The sequence below is a fragment of the Gorilla gorilla genome, chromosome 10 (genome assembly GCF_029281585.2).
Source record: "Gorilla gorilla gorilla isolate KB3781 chromosome 10, NHGRI_mGorGor1-v2.1_pri, whole genome shotgun sequence".
Lineage (NCBI taxonomy): Eukaryota > Metazoa > Chordata > Mammalia > Primates > Hominidae > Gorilla > Gorilla gorilla.
The window spans coordinates 37761846-37786378 of NC_073234.2; the positions used below are offsets into that span (position 1 = coordinate 37761846).

Sequence of the window (24533 nt, forward strand, 5' to 3'; positions counted from 1 at the left end):
ATAATAGGAAAAGGAAAGAAACATAAAGAAGCAAAATTTATTATAGTATCATATTTACCTAGAAAGAATAAAATAAGTGACAGACAAATTATTAGAAATTAGAAGAATTCAATACCATGGCTAGATATAAGTTTAATATTAAAAAATCAATTGGATTTCTATTCTTTGGCAACAAACAGAAAACATATTTTTTAAAAATATGCCTTATGTATTAGGAAGAAAAATGCATAGGATCTGAATGAATCTAACAAAATACATACAGTATTTGTATGGGGAAATTTATTTTAAAATTTCTAAGATATAAATAGAAAAATAAAACAAATTTATGTGTATGAAGGTTCATGTAATGCAGTTCTCCCCAGTTGATGTTCAGATTCAAAGCAATTTCAGCAAGATTGTCTTAAAGGTCACATGTCACTAAATGATGCTGGGATAGTCTATCTATATGAGAAAAACCAGATGTTATACACAAATATCAGTTCCAGGCCTAGCCATTTTGAATGTTCCTAAGCTGGATGTCTTTTTGATATGTCTTTATAAATTTATAATGCTCCAGGCTTTTCTTGATTTTCCTTGTGCTAGCCTTGGAATCAGCCATTTTTCCAAGGAGTCCTGGTTCCTTTTAGAGGAGAATGGTATTTGGAAACCAAGACCTGAGTGGTATGTGCACTCATTACTACCAGTGTGTCCTTGTTTCTAGGCCCTTTCACTGCACGTATGTGCACACGTGTGTGTGTATGAAATCATGATTTCATAACTATAGCTCCAATCCCAGCCTAACGCTATAGAAAGGCAGACTAGTTAGGTACCTCAGAACGCACAGAAAAACACCACAGCCTGCCATCTCCTGAAACTCCATCCAGTGGCAGAAGACACTCAGAAAGAGGGTCCAGGGAAATGCTCTCTATGCTGTGGGTCTGGTATCTACTATTCCCTCCAAGAAGCCTGCCCATGCAGGTAGCAGCAGCAGGGAACTAACAGATGCCCTGCTAGGACTAGGCAGCCCAGGAAAGAGCCCTCTGCTCTTTACCGACCTCCTAGCCCACAGTCCTGATGTGTCTCACCCTCCACCTCATGGCAACAGGACGTGGGAAGTACGTTCTTCCTACACTGGTAGCATGATTTGGGGCTGAGACGGAGCACCAGGGCACCAGATGAATCAAGCTGACCATAATAGCACTAGCACTGCAAAGGCTCTGAAAACTAAACTGTCATTGTAACTATAGCAAACAGAAGTAGGCCAGGACTTGCGTGATAAACCTAAAAACAAAGTGACTGTCTGCTGAAATAGAAATTTAAAATAGGATCCACAGTCTCTAACATAATATAAAAAATGTACTGGACACAGTAGAAAAACCACTTATCATAGCAAGAATGAAGAAAATAACAACTTGAATGAGAAAAGACAGTCAACAGATGTCAACACTGAGATGAATAGGATGTGGGGATTATGTGACAAGGGTTTTAAAGCAGTCATCATAAAAACACTTCAATGAGCAGTTTTAAATACTCTGGAAGCAAATGAAAAGGCTATAAAAGCTCACCACAGAATTTTTTTTTAAAGAAAGAACAACTTGGTGATTATAGAACTGAAAAATACAATAACTGAAATTAAAATTTAATAAATGGACTTGGTAGCAGAGTGAATATTACAGAGGAAGCAATCAGTGCTCTTGAAGACAGAACAGTAGAAATCTCCCAATCTAAATTGAGAGAAAATCACAGGAAAAAGGACAGAGCCTCCGGGACCTATGGTGTAGTAACAAAAGATCTAATATTTGTATCATCAAAATTTCAGAAGGAATGGAAAAAGAGAGTGGGGCTGAATAGTATTTTAAGAAGTAATTGCTAAAACTCCCCAAATGTGATGAAAGACACACCTGCAGAGTGAAGATACTGAGCGATTCCCAAGTAAGACAAACCCAGAGAAATCCATGCCAAGATACATTATAAGTTAACTTTTAAAATGAAAAGAAAAAATTCTTGAAAGCAGGTATGGAGAAATGACACATCACCTACAGGGCAAAATTGAGTTGAATTGTAGCAGACTTGTCATGTGAAAGTAAGGAAGCCAGAAGGTTGGGGCAGAACATTTGTCAAGATGAATTACATATCCAGTGGATGTTTCCTTTAGGAATGAAGGGGAAATAGACATTCTCTAATCAATGAAAATTAAGATAACCTGTGGCTAGCAGAGAACCTTAAAGAATGGTTAATTGAAGTTCTTTTGTAAGGTTTGTGGAAGACCAGATGGTTGTAGATACGTGGTTTTATTTCTGAGTTTTCTATTCTCTTCCATTGGTCTATGTGCATGTTTTTGTACCAGTACCATGCTGTTTTGGTTATTGTAGCCTTGTAATATAGTTTGAAGTCAGGTAGCCTGAGGCCTCCAGCTTTGTTCTTTTTGCTTAGGATTGTCTTGGCTATATGAGCTCTTTTTTGATAGCATGGAATCAACCCAAATGTCCATGAATGATAGACTGGATAAAGAAAATGTGATACATATATACCATGGAATATTATGCAGTCATAAAAAGAAATGAGATCATGTCCTTGGCAGGGACATGGATGGAGCTGGAAGCCATTATTTTCAGCAAACTAATGTAGGAACAGAAAACCAAACACTGCATGTTCTCACTTATAAGTGGGAGCTGAACAGTGAGAACACATGGACACAGGGAGGGGAACAACACACACTGGGGCTTGTCAGGGGAGGGTAGGGGAAGGGAGAGCATCAGGAAAAATAGCTAATGAATGCTGGGCTTAATACCTAGGTAATGGGTTGATAGGTGCAGCAAACCACCATGGCACATGTTTACCTATGTAACAAACATGCATATCCTGCACGTGTACCCTGGAACTTAAAATTTAAAAAGTTCTGGAAACAAAAAGGAAATGCAAGAAGGAATCCTAGAATGTAGGGAAGAAATATAAAACAGCAAAATAGATACACAGAGGGGTAGATATAATAGACTATTCTTCCCAAGAGTATTTCCTTTCGTGTACTTTTTTTGCTTTATTTTGTTATTCTTTATTTAGATTTTTAAGTCAAGGATTTAATTCATTTATTTTCACTCTTTCATTTTTATTGATAAAGCTTTTGAGGCCATGAATTTGCTTCTTATCCTTGCTTTAAATGTCTTCCTTAGTTTCCATATGGAAATGGCATTTGCCTGCCATGCTGCTGCCATCATTCTATTTTTCACCTTTCTGAATCTGTTTTTGTTTGTCTTCCCTGTGTAGCATAAATTGAGTCTGTCTTTGCTTTGTGAGATAATGTGAAAACCTTTGTTGTAAGTTTTATGTATATTTGACTATATTTGCTTTGTTTCTGTATATGATTCTCTTTTATTTTAAACTTTTTGAATTTAGGAAAGTTACTGTTATTTCCTCAATTGTTGCATATTTGAAACTTTTTTAAATAACGTCTATACTTGAATGACAGATTGGCTAGATATAAAATTCTTGGTTCTCAATTTTTAAAGTTTCTTAAAAATGCATGTACACCACTGCTTTGGTTTGTATGTTTCTTTTAACAAGTCTGATGCTAGCCAAATTCTTCTGTCCCTTATAAATTATGTGACTTTTGTGCTTGGAGGTTCTGAGGAATTTTTCTTCATTTTTCATAGTTCTACTGAAAGATGTCTTGAGTTAGTTTACCATACCAGATTAATTTTTTCCAGTACCCCCTGGATCCTTTCCAAATGCCGATTCAGGTCTTCTTTTATTTCTGGAAAGTTTTTTTGGATTATAATTTAAACACTAGTTTTGATTCATTGCTGTGGTTTTCTTTTTCAGGCACTCCAGTTATAATTATGTGCCTTTCTTCCATTTCTACCACTTTCTCTGGTACTTCTCACATCTTTCTCAGGTATCATTTTCATTCTTCATCATTGTTTTAGTGCCTTTACTTCAATTCCTTCATTATTTGAATTTTTCTTTTTATCATCTTGTGATTCAGTTTTTATTTTTTTGATAGTATTCTCCTTTTCTTCCATTCCCTTTCTATGTCTAATAAACTCTTTATTTCTTTCTGCTTTTTTCCCCATTTCTGTTCTTGGTTTTTGAATTTCTTGTTTAAATTGCTTTTTTAATATTTCTGAATGCTCGTTGGAGGATATTTAGTTCAACTTTTAATTCTGCATAATTTTCTTCTGTTTTGTGAGATTTTATCGTTCAGTGGTGTGGATTTCATTAGCTGAAATATTTGACTTTCATGTTTGTTATCTTCTTAAAGAAGCTTTGGATATTTATAAAGGCATTTTTTCATCTATTAATTATTTTGTGTTTTCTAGTCCAAGTGCAAACCTCTTCTGAAAATGTAGCATAGTGTGATTTTTTTCAATGAGTAACTTTTTTCTTTTTTTGTGCATGATGGCAGTAGTGATGGATAGTGTTTTGGTTTGGGTTCTCATTTTTCCTGCTGGATACTTTTTCCTTCTTGCACTCCCCTTTTTATCCTCCTTTCTTTCCAGAAATAATGCCTTTCTAACATCAGTGTTTTCGTCCCTACTCACTCTTAGGCCCTGCTCTGTACTTCCATTTACCAATCTCCCAGAGCTCTTTTTACACATAGGATGGACTTTTCTCTTTCTTGGGTTATTTTATTTCCAATTTTGACCCCTGTCTTTCCTTTTCTTCTTTATCCTTTTATGGGTCTCCCCTCATTCTCTGCAAAGGCTTAGGTCGGGGACTTGAGGTATAACTCTATAGATTCGTTGCCTCCTTTTCGATTCATAGGTAATTTGAAGTTTTTTGCCATGTATGTGGTTGTATTGCTCTACTTGTTGGTTAATATATGCAGAGATTTGAATTTAGGCTGCTGTAACTTTCCCCAGGCTGACCAGAAGTACACAATTGTTCCCTTTTTAATCAAGGCTAGTCAAAAAATAAACAACAACAACAACACAGAAGCCTCATTGCCGTTCTAGTTCATATTCCTCTTTCTTAAAGGAAAGCTTAAGTTTTCACATTTCAAACTGTTATTTCTTGAAGATGGGCTCATATATTTCCACAGGAGTGGTAGAAGAACTTTTAAGGTAGTGTTTTAAAAAATGGATTTTCAGCTGAGAAATAATATTTGGAAACAAACACATAAACACTCCCTTTTCTTAACAGAAATCAAAAGGAAGTAACCTTTTAAAACTTCCTTTAGATTGGCTGGGTGCAGTGGCTCACGCCTGTAATCCCAGCACTTTGGGAGGCCGAGGCAGGTGGATCACGAGGTCAGGAGATCAAGACCATCCTGGCTAACACGGTGAAACCCCGTCTCTACCAAAAATACAAAAAATTAGCCGGGCATGGTGGTGGGTGCGTGTGGTCCCAGCTATTCGGGAGGCTGAGGCAGGAGAATGCCGTGAACCCGGGAGGCGGAGCTTGCAGTGAGCAGAGATCACGCCACTGCACTCCGGCCTGGGGGACAGAGAGAGACTCCGTCTCAAAAAAAAAAAAAAAAAACTTCCTTTAGATTTAGGATATGTATAAGCAGCCACTTTTCCGATGCACACGGGGTTTTTTCTTTGTTCAAATCCCCCCTTCCTCAGGCTCTGTACGGGGAGCTGTTTTCTTCTTCCTTCTTTCTTTCTTGGCTATTAACCTTTCACTCCTTAAGACAAAAAAAAAAGATTTAGGATATGTAGAATTCTAGTGTTGCTATATATTTTATACCAGTGTCATCAGTTTTAATTCTTTGCTTTTAAACAAGATTTTCTAAAGGAACTTTTTTAAAAAACTTCACCATTTATACCTCACATAATTAAATTTTTTCTATGTCATTTATAGATATAATTGAATACTTTAGCTGGGTGATTTGTAGTTTTAAATACTGGACTTCTATTTTATTTTCTAGCTAATTCAAGGTAGTGCCTGGTGGTGTGGAACAATCATTTTGAAATTTCTGACATCTAAAATCTTAGGCGTTTCAGACCACGTAAGTACTTTTTAGTTAAAACATAAAAGTTCTTATAAATATGTAGCTGAATGAAAACTTTGAAACCATTTATTCTTATCTCTTCATTTTACAGAGGTTAAGTGCCTTCTCTAAGGTCTCTAGACGAGTTATTGGCAGAGTCAATAATAAAGTCTTGCAGTTCAGTGATCTTTGCAACCCACTAAAAAGAAAAAATATTCATGAATGCTGACTTGCCCTTTTAGTAAAAAAATACTAATAGTTTGTTAAGTAGTTATTTGTTTATATTTCAGTTAAAATACAAATAATTAGTTGTTTACATCATAAGTTATCCATTTATTGCAGATGTTAACTTATGGGAGGCTGTCCTCAGCTTTGAAAATATAGAACTCTTAAAATCTCAATATTGTTTTATTTATTTATAACTATGGACTAAAATCAATGTATGATTTGATGTTTTAAGGCCTTTCTTGTTATATAAAAAGAGAATGTTAAAAAATTTTGATCTTTTCATTTTCTAGGAAATACATGCAGAGCATTTATCTCTCATGTAGTATTTCTGTTTGTTAATGTTTTAAAGAGTAGCCCTTTTCAAGGCCTAAATCCCTGCTTAACTAACTGGTTTAGGGAATAGAAAACAATGCATGAATCTACTTTTTATTTCTAGCACTTTCTGTTTAGAAATAAGCATACATGAGTATATCATACAATAATCAATTTTGAAATTTACCTCATTTAATGCTATCCAATTAGGGCCCTGTTTGATGCTGAAATTATGTACTTTGGCAAGGGATTATAGTATTACTTCTCTAAAAGGTCAAATGCTATCTCTATGCAATATAACATGCAACATGTTTATATTAAATAAAATTTCTAAATGTAAGCATTTGCCATTTATTGCTAGTTTTGCATGGTGGTTTATTAGTGTATTTGTTGCTGCTGTTCTCTGGCATGTCTGACAGATTTCCCCATTCTCCTTTCCTTTTTATTGTTTTTAACTTTATTATATATGTCTTATGATAAACTTTATTTAGACCTTCTAAGTTATTTATTTATCTGTTAAGTTTGTTCATGATTATGTTTCTTGCCTTACTTCACATTGACCCCCAGATCTTTACAAATCTAAATCTTTTTTTTTTTTTTTTGAAACACAGTCTCATGCTGTCACCCGGGCTGGAATGCAGTGGCCAATCTCGGGTCACAGCAACCTCCATCTCCTGGGCTCAAGCGATTCTTGTGCCTCAGCTTCCTGAGTAGCTGAGATTATAGGCACGTGCCACCACACCTGGCTAATTTTTGTATTATTAGTAGAGATGGGGTTCCAGCATGTTGGCCAGCCTGGTCTCAAACTCCTGACCTCAAGTGATCCACCTGCCTTGGCCTCCCAAAGTGCTGGTGATTACAGGTGTGAACCACCATGCCTGCCCTACAAATTAAAAAAAAAAAAAATGCAAACACACTTCCTTGGTAGTCCTGAGTGACTTCCTTTGTGTGACAGTTATGAGGAATACCTGAGATTATAGTGGTTTGGTTAAATTACTGTTAGTCACCAGGCCTATTCTAAATTAGAAAAATAAAGTGCAACTCTAAATTATCCTTGAGTACTGGTAGATTAGGAAAAATAATTGAATGAAAACCACTCATAATCATCAAATTTGTTATAAAATAATTTCTGTCACTATAAAATAATTTGAATTAAGAGTTTACTTGCCAAATATTTTCCTTTTTCTGGACTTCTGAGGATGCTGTGGAAAAATAATTGTCTCACCAAGAGCAGGTTGTATATAATCAGTAGAGAAATAGAAGTTCTGCATTGGGTTTGGTTGTTGGTATCTACTTTTAGCCTTGGAGATCAAATAGCTAAGTCAAAGATCAAAGTCGTATGTATAATTGTTGTAATTCTTATGAGGATCAGGTCTCATATTCAATGGTTTGAATATATGTCTATAAAACATCAAGAAGTACCAAATATTGTAATCAGTCTGTGAGGCTTTGTGAAAATGACAGTGCACAGAAAGCTTATGACCTACAATGTATGTTGAAAGAGGTTAAGTAAAATAGCGTTTCATGATAAATTGTCTTATTATAAAATGTAATTAACTACATGGTGGTTTCTTCTCAGCAGATATTGATTTTAGCTCACTCTTTATCATCTTCTCTTTATTTTTTCTGACTTCTTTCTACTTTTCATTTTTCATGATATTTCTCTTTATTTTCAGTTATCTTGAGAAGTCAGCACATGGTATATTTGGTTCACCGTAGTTTTTTGTTTTCTTAGAGGGATGTCTAAATATATTGGATTTATCTGCTCTATAAACTTTGTTATTCTTACATCAATAAAGTATTACTGTCTATAGGCTATAATCACTTGTGTAATTTTAATTCATTTTACTTTATTTTCTACCAGGTTCGCCTGAGTGATCTTATAGCAGCCAGAATCTTAAGGTATACAGATTTTGATACTTTAATATACACCTGTGCTCCTGAATTTGACTTCATGGAAAAAGCGGTATGAATGTTTCTTTTTTCCTTCTCTACTAATATGAGTTTTTTGCTCTAGGTTTTTTTAAAATCTGAAACTCAAAATTTTTGCTCAGAAACAGTCAACTTATTTTATATTTTTTACTGTAACTTTTGCTAATCTACATTCCTCACTTGTTTTTTTTGTCTGTTAAAAAAAAAAAGATAGCCTCTATCTTATAGAGTTATTGATGATGGTTAAATGAGATAATCTGAGAAGAGTATTTAACATACTATATGACTCATAATAATTACTATTATTACAAATCAATTACTTTTGATAATCTAGGCCACTTGGAAATATGGGACCATTCAGGAAAAAGTCTAAATTCTTGTTTCTGTTTTTAAGAAATTCAGTTTTATTACAGTTAACACCCCAAATATTATAACATTTTTAACAAGGTGTTACCAAGAAAGGTATGCTACTGATGAGTTTTAATGAACATATAAAAATTCATTTTAAATTATACAAATGCAAGGTATTATTCTTTTTAAAAACTTCATGTTATAAAGCTTTAAAATATAGGCTGGGCGTGGTGGTTCATCCCTGTAATCCCAGCACTTAGGGATGCTGAGGCGGGTAGATCACTTGAGGTCAGGAGTTTGAGACCAGCCTGGCCAACATGGTGGTAACTCCATCTCTACTAAAAATACAAAAATTAACCAGGCATGTTGGTGCATGCCTGTAGTCCCAGCCTGAGTAGGAGGCTGAGACAGGAGAATTGCTTGAACCCTGGAGGCGGAGATTGCAATGAGCTGAGATCGCACCAATGCACTCCAGCCTGGGTGACAGAGTGAGACTCTGTATCAAAAAAAAAGAAAAAAAAATTGGCCTCTTTGTAGAATCATGGAACACAAGATCAGGAAGGGCTCTTAGAGACCATGCCATATAGTTCTTTCATTTGCAGATAAAGAAAAGCTTAAAAGATTTGCCTAAAGCACACACAAGCCAAGATCAGGACGTGGATTCTAATGGATTCTAGAACTCTCAATCCAGGGCTCTTTCCTCTATTTGTAGCTCAATTTTCTTCATAGGACATAACAAAGTTGCTACTGGATTGATTATTCCTTGTGTAATCATTATGAATTCTGAATTAGTGGTAAATAATAAAATTTTACATTCTTCTCTTATCCATCCAACCAGTCATCCCATTCATTCAAAAACTATTATTGACCACTAGTTATCCATGAGGCAGTTTGCTATAGCACGACAAATAGGAAAATGAACTGGTTTCTTGCTTTTAAGAAATGTATAATTTAGTTACATGGTAAATTACTCCTTATCACAATAACAGGTCATCAGAATTAGTTAGCCAATGTTATTTCTGTACTTATTCATAGTTTTAGTCATTAACTTTGGTTAGCGTTCTTTCTTGTTAGCTCTAGTTTCACTAATGAAAATAATGGAGCTGTGTAGTACAGAAAGTTACAACGTAGGACCCAGGGATCGGTAGACACACATTTTAAAACTTAGTATTATGTAAATAAAAAAAAGAAAAGAAAAAATAGATATAGCAATTCTAGTTTTATTAAAATAATAAATTTTTCATTAAATTTTTGGAATACTTTTTATAACTATTTTTATAATTTTAATTATTTTATTAAGGCATGGAAGACAATAAATATATATTCTGCTGATGACAAATAAATTTAACCTTTTAAGGAATGTTATCATGGCACTTAGTTTGACATAGATGTTTACTAATTTAATGTAAAAATTGTAAGTAACTATTTTGAATAATTTGGTATATTTCAGACTCCGCTGAGATACACAAAGACATTATTGCTTCCAGTTGTTATGGTGATTACATGTTTTATCTTTAAAAAGGTATTTTTAAGCAAATTATTATTTGTTTTTGGCATCAATATAAGGACTATAATAATGCAAATTGCTCAGAATTCCATGTTATTTTTAGGATGAACTCTTTCTCTCTCTAAAAGTTTGCTTTTTATTTAGATCTTTCATCATCGATCTTTTTATAAAAAGCCATGATAAAAGGTATTCTTATTTTTTCTTTCAAAAGATACATACCAGTCACCAACTGTGTATCAAGGACTACATTAACATTGTAGGTACACCCGGACAAATAAAACCTGGCCGCTCCTGTCTTGGAACTTACAATCCTGGATTATTGGGGGTGGGGGTGCAAACATGAAGCAAATAATCACACAAATGTCTAAAGAATTAAAATTTTTATAGGTGCTATGAAAGAAAAGTCCAGTGACAACAATGTTAGTAACTTTCAAATATAAAGCACAGTGAAGTCTTGATCTATTTTGAGTGGGCCTGCGTAGAAGAAATCTGTATAGCTAATTTAAAAATACTTTTCTACATGTTCACTGTTTTCATGACAGAAGAAAAGAACATCTCAATGAAAAAAATAATCTTTAAAATACCACTGGTGGGTTTTCTTGGTCTGGGTGGAGTTTATCTAAAAGCATGGTTAAAGACAGTGGGTATTTTTTTAAGCAGTCTTGAGCCATCTTTATTTATATTATTTACAAGCGATCAAGTCTTAAGCCAGTATGTATTTATTGTATACTTTTAAGCAGATAACAATAATGCAATTTCCCTACCACCATACCAGTTGTGTTCTTGTTGAAAGGAGTTTTCTGTATTTACAGTCAAATTGCATATCTTCTCTATGTAGTTTTAGTTGCCACACTTCTCACTCCTTTGTTTACACAGAGATGTGAGTAATTTAAGAGTGAGAAAGGTATCTCCCTCGACATCTCTGTTGTTTCACCCTTGATCCAGTTCCCTGCAGACCACGTGGGAAGAGTCAGGATAAAGGAAACAAGGAGGAATGAGTAAAATGTGAGCAGGTTTACCGCCCTGCATCCTTTCGGCCCATGCTGGCTTAGAATGAAGATTTTCTCTACTGGCCTGTTTCTTTTCCATCAAGGCAAAATGTCAAATTATTCTTCTAAGGCTCCACTTAGAGGGGCCAATGCATGAATTAACTATTCAGCGGAGAGTCAGCAATGTGAGAGAAACTGATAGCTAGATCCGCAACTGCTATATTTTAAAAAATTAAGATCCAAGACTTATAAATACATTACTAGTTTCCAGACACACCACAACCTGAACTATGCATGTGCACTAGCAGGGGCATGTGCATACACACACACACACACACACATACAAGCACACACACGTCCCTGCAGCCAGTCAAGTTTCATACACACACACGCGCACGCACACACACACACATACAAACATCCCTACAGCTAGCCAGGTTTCATACACACATACACACATACACACACAAACACAAATCCCTGTAGCCGGCCAAGTTTCATACACACACACACACACACACACACACACACACACACACTATCTCTCTCTCTCTCATCCCTGCAGCCAGCCAAGTTTCACTCCTTCCTTTCTGCTTACTTATAAACCCCTCAGTCTTTATTTGTCCTATTGTGGCTTATTTTTCACCCCAAGGATACTTCTGATGGTCATTTAGTTTTCAATGATGTGAAGTCACTTCTCGGAAGGAGAAAAGGAAGGCATCTATAGTATGACAATCCTGTTCCTGAGGACTCCCTTAAACATTAAAAAATACTTCTTTCCTTGGCAGAGTGTTTATATTAATGAATCAGAGCATTTTAAATATTGCAGTATTCCTTACAAAAGTTTCATTGATTTGATTCTATTCACAGACTGTTCGTGATATTTCGTATGTTTTACCTACAAACATTTATCTAAGGTAATTATATCATCATTGTTTTTAAAACATACAGTATTCCATTATTAAATAACTTACTGTAACATTAATTTTTCAAATGAATATGCATTAAACTTTAGCATTGTGATTAAGAAAGGAAATATGAACCAAACTTAAATGTTTCCTTAAAAATATTATTCTTACAGATTTCTTATACGTATTTGGACTTGTTTTGGAGATATATATATTTGTGAACTAACTCAAAGTTTAAATTGATAAATTATAATATTAGAATTTAAAGTCAGTAAGCTAAAGATTTAATTATTTTTATTTTTATTATTATACTTTAAGTTTTAGGGTACATGTGCACAATGTGCAGGTTAGTTACATATGTATACATGTGCCATGCTGGTGTGCTGCACCGATTAACTTGTCATTTAGCATTAGGTATATCTCCTAAAGCTATCCCTCCCCCCCTCCCCCTACCCCACAACAGTCCCCAGAGTGTGATGTTCCCCTTCCTGTGTCCATGTGTTCTCATTGTTCAATTCCCACCTATGAGTGAGAATATGCGGTGTTTGGTTTTTTGTTCTTGCGATAGTTTACTGAGAAGGATGATTTCCAATTTCATCCATGTCCCTACAAAGGACATGAACTCATCATTTTTTATGGCTGCATAGTATTCCATGGTGTATATGTGCCACATTTTCTTAATCCAGTCTATCATTGTTGGACATTTGGGTTGGTTCCAAGTCTTTGCTATTGTGAATAGTGCCGCAATAAACATACGTGTGCATGTGTCTTTATAGCAGCATGATTTATAGTCCTTTGAGTATATACCCAGTAATGGGATGGCTGGGTCAAATGGTATTTCTAGTTCTAGATCTCTGAGGAATCACCACACTGACTTCCACAATGGTTGAACTAGTTTACAGTCCCACCAACAGTGTAAAAGTGTTCTTATTTCTCCACATCCTCTCCGGCACCTGTTGTTTCCTGACTTTTTAATGATCGCCATTCTAACTGGTGTGAGATGGTATCTCATAGTGGTTTTGATTTGCATTTCTCTGATGGCCAGTGATGGTGAGCATTTTTTCATGTGTCTGTTGGCTGCATAAATGTCTTCTTTTGAGAAGTGTCTGTTGATGTCCTTCACCCACTTTTTGATGGGGTTGTTTGTTTTTTTCTTGTAAATTTGTTTGAGTTCATTGTAGATTCTGGATATTAGCCCTTTGTCAGATGAGTAGGTTGTGAAAATTTTCTCCCATTTTGTAGGTTGCCTGTTGACTCTGATGGTAGTTTCTTTTGCTGTGCAGAAGCTGTGTAGTTTAATTAGATCCCATTTGTCAATTTTGGCTTTTGTTGCCATTGCTTTTGGTGTTTTAGACATGAAGTCCTTGCCTATGCCTATGTCCTGAATGGTAATGCCTAGGTTTTCTTCTAGGGTTTTTATGGTTTTAAGTCTAACGTTTAAGTCTTTAATCCATCTTGAATTAATTTTTGTATAAGGTGTAAGGAAGGGATCCAGTGTCAGCTTTCTCCACATGGCTAGCCAGTTTTCCCAGCACCATTTATTAAATAGGGAATCCTTTCCCCATTGCTTCTTTTTCTCAGGTTTGTCAAAGATCAGATAGTTGTAGATATGCGGCGTTATTTCTGAGGGCTCTGTTCTATTCCATTGATCTATATCTCTGTTTTGGTACCAGTACCATGCTGTTTTGGTTACTGTAGCCTTGTAGTATAGTTTGAAGTCAGGTAGCGTGATGCCTCCAGCTTTGTTCTTTTGGCTTAGGATTGACTTGGCGATGCAGGCTCTTTTTTGGTTCCATATGAACTTTAAAGTAGTTTTTTCCAATTCTGTGAAGAAAGTCATTGGTAGCTTGATGGGGATGGCATTGAATCTATAAATTACCTTGGCAATTTTTGGAATTCCTCCCTCCTCCCTTCCTCCCTTCCTTCCTGCCTTCCTTCCTTCTCTCTCTCTCTCTGTCTTGTCTTGTCTTATCTTTCCTCTTCTCTTCTCTCTTTTCTTTTCTTTTCTCTCCCTTCCCTTCCCTTCCCTTCCCTTCCCTTCCCTTCCCTTCCCTCCCCTCCCCTCCCCTCCCCTCCCCTCCCCTCCCTTCCCTTCCCTTCCCTTCTTTTCACAGAGTCTTGCTCTGTCAGCCAGGCTGGAGTGCAGTGGCATGATCTCTGCTCACTGCAGCCTGGACATCCCGGACTCACGCGATCATCTCATCTCAGCTCTGCCAAGCAGCTGGGACTACAGGTGTGTATCACCATGCCCAGCTAATTTTTGTATTTTTTTGTAGAGAGGGGGTTTCACCGTGTTGGTCAGGCTTTTCTTTTTCTTTCTTTTTTAACTTTCAGAGGGGGTATAATTATTTGTGTTCCTGAATATTTATGAATTTTCTTCTAAACTTATTGTTAAAACTATTTGTTGTATAACATTTTTGGATGGTTTTAGTAATGTCACTAGCATAAGCAGATGCCAGCAAAATGTATCGTATCAGTCACACATAAGTAAATTGCTACAAAACTCAAGAAGTAAATTGTGAAGAAAATTTCCTTCTGAGGGAAATATGATCTCAAATGACATGTTTTTTAGTGTTCAACTTTTATTTTCAATGCAGGGGGCACATGTACAGGCTTGTTATATGGGTATATTGTATCCAGGTAGTGAGCATAGTACCTAATAGTAATTTTCAAGTTACATTTTATATTTGTAAATAGAATATTTGATTTTATTTTGTGACTTCTACTTTGTAGAATAGTTTTAGATTTATAGAAAAATTGTGAAGACAGTAGAAAGAATTTCTATGAACTCCATACTCCATGCTTGTATTTTTAATAAACAGCTGTGTATGGTTGTCAGAAGAGCTAATTAAGCTCTTAGGTGCATCTGTTGAAATAGTTTCCAAAATAAAGGGGATAATAGACCCATTCTATATTGTTCCGGACAGATGGAGCACAGGGAAATGTGTCTTGGCATTCTAAAAAAGAATGAATGGAGAACCCTGGACACTGTTCCCATAAGAAGTACATGAAGGGACTTGGGATATTTAATTGGATAATAGAAGATTGAAGGGTATGTGGCAACTGTCTTCATATATTGCAGAGGGTGTAATGTGGAAGCGACAGACTCGGAGGGGTCAATGGATGGAAGATAATTACTCAGAATATGGAAGTCTATGTATTGATTACATATTTGAAAGTGACAGGCCTGTTGTGTATGGGCAGAGGGTTCCGGGTTAAATCTCAAAAATAATAATAGCAGGGGCTAGTAGTAATACATTCTGAAAAACCAGCGTATCAAAAAGAGAGGGAATACTCCCCTCTCTTAGATCTGCTCCCCTGGGTGCTGATTGTAAGTAGCTTTATATGTTTTATTTTAGAAAATACATATAGAAACACAATATTTTAAAAAAATAGAATTGTATTCTTCTTATTCTGCAACTTGTTACTTGTATTTAATAGTGTGTCTTGGGCCTCTTCCTTGATCTTCATTATATTTAATAATGGTCTTAGGATTTTATTGTTGACCATCATGCGTGACTGCCTTTCCCATATCAATGAAAGTTTAGATTATATATAACTTTTGTCGTAAAAAAACCAATGTTTTGAGGATTGAACATCCTGGTTCGTGTATCTTGGTACACTTATTCTAAGTATTTCTATAGTATGAAATATTTGAATTTGGACTGCAGATTATGAGGCCTGCATATTTTAGAATTTGTTAAAACTGAGAAATTATAATGATGAGAGTGTCCATTTCTCTGCAACTCCACCAATATCGTTATCAAGCTTTTAATTTTTTCTGATAGGTAAAAACAATTCATTTTATTGTATCAATTCTTTGTCAGTGGAGTTTTGCAGCTTTTCATGTGTTTGTTTACTATGTTTCTTTTTGACCTTTAAAAGTCGTTTTGTGGGTTTTTGTTGTTGTTGTTGTTTTGTTTTGTTTTGTTTTTTTGTCTCGCTGCTGTGTATGCAGTGGCACAATCTCGGCTCACTGCAACCTCTGCCTCCGGGGTTCAAGCAATTCTCCTGCCCCAGCCTCTGGAGTAGCTGGGATAACAGGCACCCGTCATCACACTCAGCTAATTTTTATATTTTTAGTAGAGATAGGGTTTGCCATGTTGGCCAGGCTGGTCTCGAACTCCTGACCTCAAGTGATCCAGCCACCTGGGCCTCCCAAAGTGCTGGGATTGCAGGCATGAGCCACTGTGCCCGGCTATGTGTTATGTTTTTGCTTTTTCCATAGACGTAACATTTTGTCTCTTATGTGCATTACATAGTTTCTTCCAAGATGTCAACTTATAGTTCATTTATAGTCTCTGCTTTGTAGAACTTCAAAATTTCTGTACAATCACAGTTATATATTTTTTCTGGGTTCATATGTTGCTTAGAACACTTCCCTATACGAAAAACATGAAATTTTTTTTTCATATTTTCTTTCATAAGTTTCTATTTACATATAGGTTATTTATTACTCTTGCGTTAATTTTGTGGTATAGTGACATAGAGGAGTCTACCTTTCCCCCTCTAATGAGGTATTGTCCCAACACAGTGTTGCATAAATCTTTTTTACAAATGTCAGCTTTTATCACTTATCAATTCTCATTGTACTTGAGTCTGTTTTAGATTGTCTCTTATATTGATCTTTTAGTTTATAGGAAAGCTGCTTTACTTTTTTTTTTTTTTTTTTTTTTTTTGCAACACGTTTTTATCTAGCCACATTACCAAACTTTCTTTCTGGTTCTGATAGTTTTTCCATTGATGTCTGGATTTTCTAGGCAGGTTAGCATATAATCTACAAATAGTAATAACTTTCTAATATTTATACTTCTTTACTTTCTTGTCTTGTGTATTAGCTAGAACTTCCAGAACAATTTTGAATTGCAGTGATGATGGGCTTGCCCTTATTTTGTTTCTGACTCTAAAGTGAAGAATGCCTTTAGTGTCTCACTGTTTCATTTGCTGTTAGTATATAATAGATAGCCTTTATTTCATTAAGAAAGTTTCCTTGGCCAGGCGCGGTGGCTCACGCCTGTAATACCAGCATTTTGGGAGGCCAAGGTGGGCGGATCACGAGGTCAGGAGATTGAGGCCATCCTGGCTAACATGGTGAAACCCCGTCTCTACTAAAAATACAAAAAATTAGCTGGGCATCGTGGTGGGCGCCTGTAGTCCCAGCTACTCGGTAGGCTGAGGCAGGAGAATGGCGTGAACCCGGGAGGCGGAGGTTTCAGTGAGCTGAGATCGCGCCACCGCACTCCAGCCTGGGCTACAGAGTGAGACTCCGTCTCAAAAAACAACAACAACAAAAAGAAAGTTTCCTTTTGGTTTATATAAACCAGGATAATTTTAAAAATTAAATTAAAGATAGGTGTTGAAAGTATATAATGTGTGAATTGTAACTCAATAAAGCAGTAAAAAATGAATGTTAAATTTTTTAAAAATGGCTTTAAAAATATTTTAGGGATTATTATATATTTTTTCTCCTTATTAATAACTACACTTGTTTTTAAAATTTGGTAAGAATGCTTAACATGTGATCTACCCTCTTAACGATTTTTTAATTGTATAATACAGTATTGTGGACTATAAGTATAACATTCTGTAGTCGATCTCTCGAACTTATTCATCTGGCTTAACTGAAACTTTTAAAATATTCAGTAAATCATGCTGTGACAGATGTGCTGTCATCCAGGCTTTGTTGTTCCATTTGTAGAGTAGAGGCAGAGTAGATTTAGTATAATTCTGAAAAAAGGCCTCAGGATTTTCAAAGTGGTAAATGAACATTGGCTTCAACCGAAAGTCACCAGCTGCATTAGTCCATAACGAGGTCATTCTTTTTTGGATTTTTCATAAAACCAGCTTTTGGTTTTATTCCTTATATTTATGAAGGTTGTTCTCCATTTTATTAATCTCTGTTTATATGTTTATGTCCTTAGTTTTTCTTTTGGTGCACTTTTGTTGTTTTTCTGTGTCTAAAGTTCACATCATTTATTATCAATCATTATTGTGTCCTAGTAAATACATTTAAAGTTATAACTTTTTCTTTGAAGAAAACGCACACTGTATCCCATGATGTGTGTAGCATTACCATTAATGTTGATTTCTGTGTAGTCTGTGATTTGAGTTTTGATCATTTAATCCAAAATCACTTAGAAGAATGTCTTAAAATGTCTAACTAGTTTTAGGCCGGGTTCGGTGGCTCATGCCTATAATCCCAGCACTTTGGGAGGCCAAGGCGGGCGGATCATGAGGTCAGGAGATCGAGACCATCCTGGCCAACACGGTGAAACCCCGTCTCCACTAAAAATACACAAATTAGCTGGGTGTGGTGGCACACACCTGTAATCCCAGCTACTCGGGAGGCTGAGGCAGGAGAATCGCTGGAACCCAGGAGTTGGAGGTTGCAGTGAGCCAAGATTGCCACTGCACTCCAGCCTGGCAACAGTGCGAGGCTCCGTCTCAATAATAATAATAATAATAATAATAATAATAATAATAATAATTTTTAAAAATGTCTAACTAGTTTCTTCTGTTGTATATTTTGCCTTTAAAATTAACTTGCTATTTATTGAGATGGATGTTCAGTTTTAGTAAATGCTCTGTGAGGATTTTTTAAATGTTCATTTCTTATTTAGGGAAGTTCAAAGTTACATGTTATATCATGTTATTAATAGTGCTATTCTAAATGGTCTAGTACATCAACTTATTTTTCTACTTTATCTGTTTTCTTAGAATGCTATCTTCACATACAACATTAAAAATGAATTTTTCAAAATTGTCTTGTAATTTTAATAGTGTTTGCTTTATATAGGTAGTGCTGTTGTTCATTGCATGATTATTATAGGATTGTACTTTTATTATAAAGGATATTCTTTGCTTTACTTAGTGGTTTTTTGCTGTAAATTTTTCTTTGTATAAAATTAATATTGCCACATCTGCTTTCTTTTTTATAGATTTTCCTGGTTTACCTGTATTTATGCTTTTTTTTTTAACATTTTTGTGACATTTTGGTTTAGGTATATTTCTCATTGTTAGATTTTTTCTATTCAAATTCCTCTAATACTCGTTTTCTAATTGGTGAATTTAACCCATTTTCATATTAACTGTGATAACTGCTGTGTTTGTACTTCTCCCTGCCATCTTATTTTATGTTTTCTATTCATCGTGCTTTTCAAAAATTATTTTCTTGATACTCGCTGAATTGTTAGCTATATCCCATTTCTATATTTCCTGGTGGTTTCTCTTAAATTATTAGCAAATATATTCATCCTGATATTAAGAATTCATCAGCATCTAAAACCTGTTACCCACCAACGATAGTAGCTAACAGTTATTATTTCCTGTGTGTCTGACAGTATTTTAAGCTTCTTACCAGTATTAACTCAATAAATCCTCACAGTCACCTTGTGAGAAGGGAGTCAGTTATTCCCATTATTTGCAGATGAGGAAACCAGTAAGAAGGTAAGTAATTTTCTGAAAGGCACACAGCTAGTGAGTAGTGGAGGCAGAATTCATACTCAGGCTCTGTACCTAGAGACCTGCTTGCTTCAGTGCTGAGCTGTTGGAATATTTCTACTTGTCCCTGCTAGACACCCTCTCCTTCCAGGTTATGCTGAAATTTACTTTCTAGATTGTTGTCTTATCTGTTATGTTTTAAGAAGTCTCTAAACATTTACATTAAAGACACCAGCAATCTTTGGACTTGACTTCAAATTTTACTGATTTATTTTTCCTTGACATGTAGAATTGGCATGCTTTCTGGGTGCTTTCTTACCTGAAAAATGGCTTTATTTTGCCCTCATATTTGATTGATAGATTGGTTAATAGATATTTATGGGTTTCATTCAACATTTTGTTGACATTGCTTCTTTGTGTTCTAGCATTGAGCATTACAGATGAAAATTCCTATACAGTTTTTCTCTCTGGAAATTCATAAGGTTTGGAGGGGTGATGTGTGTGTGTTGTTGTTCTCTTATTCTTTCACTTTAGCCTCTCTTTTTTGAATTTCTGTTATTGCTTTTATCATATTATCTATTTCTTTTCTTTCTGTGTTCTCAGAGAATATCATCACTGAGTCTTTAATACTGTCAACTTCAGCTGTGTACATTTTGCTCTTCAACTTTCTTTTGAGGCTTTAAATTAGGCAAATATATTTTTCTTAGAATTTCTGAAAACTCCTTTTCACTGGAGCTTATTTTAATTATATGGATGCATTATCCTCTTAAACTTCTGTGAAAACAATAATTGGAGTTTTCATTTGCATTGGCTGTTTCATGAGAGGTCAAGCTTTTTGCTTATTTATTTTGATGTTTCCTTTTCATGATATTTGTGTCTTGGGATTTGGTTGTATATTCACATTTTTCATTAGCCACTTGATTTAAATAAAGTATCAGTAGTTACTTTCAGGGTTCTTGGTGATTATAATAATTACTCACCTACCAGGCTTCTTCCTTGCATGCAGCTCACTACAGGAATCTGTTGTGCCTAGAAGATTTCGGGACAAGTGGGGAAACCCCACTCCGTTAACTGCATACACAGGGAAGGAGCTATGAGGGAGACAGAATAATTTGGTCTCTACTATTACCTTAAGAGACCTTCCCCTGTCTTCGATTAAAAAAAAAAAACTACTGCATACAAAGGGTAGGAACTACAAGGGACATAGAATAATTTGGACTCCATTACTACCTTAAGAGACCTTCCCCTGACTTCTCTTTTAAAAAACCTGTGGGTCTCTGTACCCCTGAACTTACTTTCCACACCTATGTCTCTCTTCACCCCCAAAATCCATATTAGAATGCCCCTGCAGGCTATAAAGCCTTTCATAAAAGTAAAATACCCAGTCTTTTCAAGAGAACAATAAAATAGGCAGTCTCCTACCTCTTGTCTTACTCTAATATAAACTCCATGAAGATAAGTATTGTCTTCATACTGTTCATGCTGCACAGCAGTTGCCCTTATCTGCAGGGCGACGCATCCCAAGACCCCCAGTGGATGCTTGAAACTGCAGAGAGTAACACACGTGATTGCCACCATCGGAACACATTTCTGTTCACGTCTTCCACCCACAGATTTAATGCCTTTTCCGTCTTAACTAAGCACTCATCATGGACTGTGGCCATAACTTTTGCAGTTTTAGATGCAACAGCAAAACTAACATTAATTTTTTCTTCTTCTTCACAATTTCATGGGTAGATTTGTTCTTACCGTAGATCTTAGCAACCTCAGCATATGATGTTTTTTCTTTTGAGAACTTTCACCTTTTCTCTTAAAGAAAGCACTTTACAGCTTCTCTTTGGCATATCTCAACTGCCAGCATCACTGCTCTTGAACTTTGGGGCCATTATTAAGTCAGAAAAGGGTTACTTGAAAACAAGCACTGAGATACCACCAGAGTCCATCTGATAACTAAGATGGTAACTACATGACTAACAGGCCGGTGACGTATACAGCATGGATATGCTGGACAAAGGGGTGAGTCATATCCCAGATAGGATGAAGCAGGGTGACTTGAGATTTCACTATTCAGTATGGTGCACAATTTAAAACTTAGGAATTGTTTATTTCTTGGAACTTTTCGTTTAATGTTTTTGGACTGCAGTTAGCCACAGGTAACTGAAACTGTGGAAAGTGAGGATCGGAGGATAAGCAGAGACTGTTGTATTCATTTCATTGCACAGTGCCTAGAATACAGTAGGTGTACTATAAATATTTTGTAAAGGGACAACTTTTCTGAAACTAAAAATATTTATGTTTTACCCAATAATTTTTCTTCTGGAAATTTATGCTAAGGAAATATTCAGAGATGCTTACAAAGTTTTATGCATGAGTGTCCATGTTATTTGTAATTGTGAAAAATGAAAATAACTCAAAAGTTTAACAGTGGTCATCTGAAGTATTGTATAGACTGTATATATAGGTTGAATAGAAGGTCATCCTATTCATTTATTAATGAGAGGTACAATCTCCAGGGATCTGTAAAATCTATTTTGTCTTAACCAAAGAACAAATTTTTGACATATCTCAATAGGATGACTATAAATTATGACTTTTAAATTGTTGTAATTTTTGTACTATTATCTGATATTTTTATTTTTATGTATGTTCCTAAGTAGTTTAGAGATAGTCACATTTTAAAAATCTAAGATCAAGCAAATGAAGCTTATTTTTATGTATTCATAGTATAAAAGACCTCAGTAAATAGGTAATATTTTTGTTTTATTCTAGAAAACAGCTCCTTGAACACAGTGAGGTAAAGCTTTCATTTTAATCTCTGGTAGACTTGTGTATTAAATTCTAGTTTGAGGATAATTGACAAAGGTATAACCTTGCTGCTGATGCACCTTCAGTAGTGAGTTGTTCAGCATTGGTGATAAATTTCTGCTGATCCTTCTCACTCTTTCATCTGCTCTTACTTTTGAATAGTAATAAGGATTTAAAAGCTAGAAGGCTGATTTATGACTATAGTACAGAATTAAATTAAATTGCATTCATTTAACAATAACAAGCATTCAGTTTCTAGCCTGCTGAGCTAATCAGCTACAGTCCATTAGGGCAGGCACCCTTGGCCCTGTGACTGGTGGCCATCCGCCACCACGTAGATTTGCTGGTCAGTCAGTGACAAGCTCAGAAGTGTTGAAGGATACACAAGATACTAAAGTCATGTTCCTGCCCTTCAGTATGGTAATTTTACAAAGGAGACAAATAAGACATTTTATATGGTGTAAAATTATTTTGTGGCATAAAAAGGAAAAGATCAGTGTGGGCTGGAAATATTTCCTATTTGATAGAACTTTAAATGGGTCTTGAGGTAAAGGTCAACTTTACAGGAGTGGGTAACTGAATTTGAACTTAATAGAGATAGTTTATGACACACGTTGAGTATCCCTTATCCAAAATGCTTAGGACTAGAGGCGTTTCAGATTTCAGATTTTATTGAATTTTGGAATATTTACAGTGTAGTTACTAGTTGAGCATCCCTAACCTGAAAATCCAAAATCCAAAATGCTTCAATGAGCATTTGTTTTAGCATAACCTTTGAACATCATATTGGTACTCAAAAGTTTCAGATTTTGGAGCATTGTAGATTTCAGATTTTTGGATCACGGATGCATTAGTAACTTTGTCACTTTACAGTGAGGCCCACTGTGTTGGTCCTCCACCTCCTCACACCACCTCCTGCTCTCCCTAGCTCCTCTGCCTGCTCCATTTTCTTGCCAACTGCACTTATTGCCTTACAGTAGACTATGTAATGGATTTATTTATTTGCTATTTCTATGTATTGTCTGTCTTTCATTACTAAATGTAGTTAAATGTAATACAAGGACAGAAATTGCTCACTGCTGTATCCGAAGCACCCAGAAGAGTACCTGGAACATAGTAGACATTTGATAAATTATTGTTGAATGAATACTGATAGGCTTATTACTAAGTTAGAAGATCCTTGTCTTAGTGAATAATATAGTTTTAATATACTTCATTAATTTAAAAATATGAAAAGTAAAAATGTGATTTTGTCTTATTTGTGTTTTATAGCTGGCTTTTCACACATTGCAGTTGTTAGTGTTTACTGCCCTTGCCATTTTAATTATGAGGCTAAAGATGTTTTTGACACCGCACATGTGTGTTATGGCTTCCTTGATATGCTCTCGACAGGTAAGGGATTCATTCTTGTATAACAATACTATAAAAACTATAGCAGCTATACTTAGTAGTTACTGTGGCTTTGCTGACTAATTCAAAATATAAACACACTAAGTGTTTTTAACTTAACTAAGTTAAATGATTTAAAATATTACTTCATGATTCACTATAAGCAAGAAAAGCAATTTCAAGTGGCTTTGAAAAATATTTCTGGATTTTAATTGATATTTCTATAACAAGTGATTAGGCAAACATTTCCCCTCTGTTAATATCCTGTCCATGAACATAACCTTTTAGAGTTCAGGTTTGTGTAAGAGTGCCTGGCACAGTGGCTCACACCTGTAATCCCAGCACTTTGGGAGGCCGAGATGGGCAGATCACTTGAGACCAGGAGTTCGAGACCAGCCCGGCCAACATGGTGAAACTCCATCTCTACTAAAAATACAAAAATTATCCGGGTATGGTGGCGAGTGCCTGTAATTCCAGCTACTTGGGAGGCTGAGGCAGGAGAATCGCTTGAACCTGGGAGGCAGAGGCTACAGTCAGCCAAGATTGCATCACAGCACTCTAACCTGGGTGACAGAGTGAGACTCTGTCTCAAAAAAAGAAAAAGAGAAAAAAAAGAGTTTCCTGGTGGCCAGGCACAGTGGCTCACACCTGAAATCCCAGCACTTTGGAAGGCCGAGGTGGGCAGATCACTTGAGGTCAGGAGTTCAAGACCAGCCTGGCCAACATGGTGAAACCCTATCTCTATTAAAATACAAAAATTA

General features: G+C 35.6%; 1 protein-coding gene across 12 annotated transcripts in view; it reads left to right on the plus strand.

Annotated features, from left to right (window-relative positions):
- DPY19L2 (dpy-19 like 2) overlaps positions 1 to 24533 on the plus strand; it is a 110557-nt gene that overhangs the window by 62845 nt on the left and 23179 nt on the right. For 11 of the 12 annotated variants that reach the window (XR_010129311.1, XM_063693855.1, XM_063693854.1 and 8 more), the window contains 6 exons: positions 5849 to 5929; positions 8316 to 8417; positions 10185 to 10256; positions 12101 to 12147; positions 22348 to 22372; positions 23656 to 23775. Coding sequence is in view for 11 of the 12 variants with exons in the window: in XM_063693855.1 (XP_063549925.1) it covers positions 5849 to 5929; positions 8316 to 8417; positions 10185 to 10256; positions 12101 to 12147; positions 22348 to 22372; positions 23656 to 23775 (447 nt within the window). In the remaining variant the exon portion in view is untranslated. The remainder of the gene's footprint in view (positions 1 to 5848; positions 5930 to 8315; positions 8418 to 10184; positions 10257 to 12100; positions 12148 to 22347; positions 22373 to 23655; positions 23776 to 24533) is intronic. The other variant, XM_055358097.2, reaches the window with a different exon arrangement.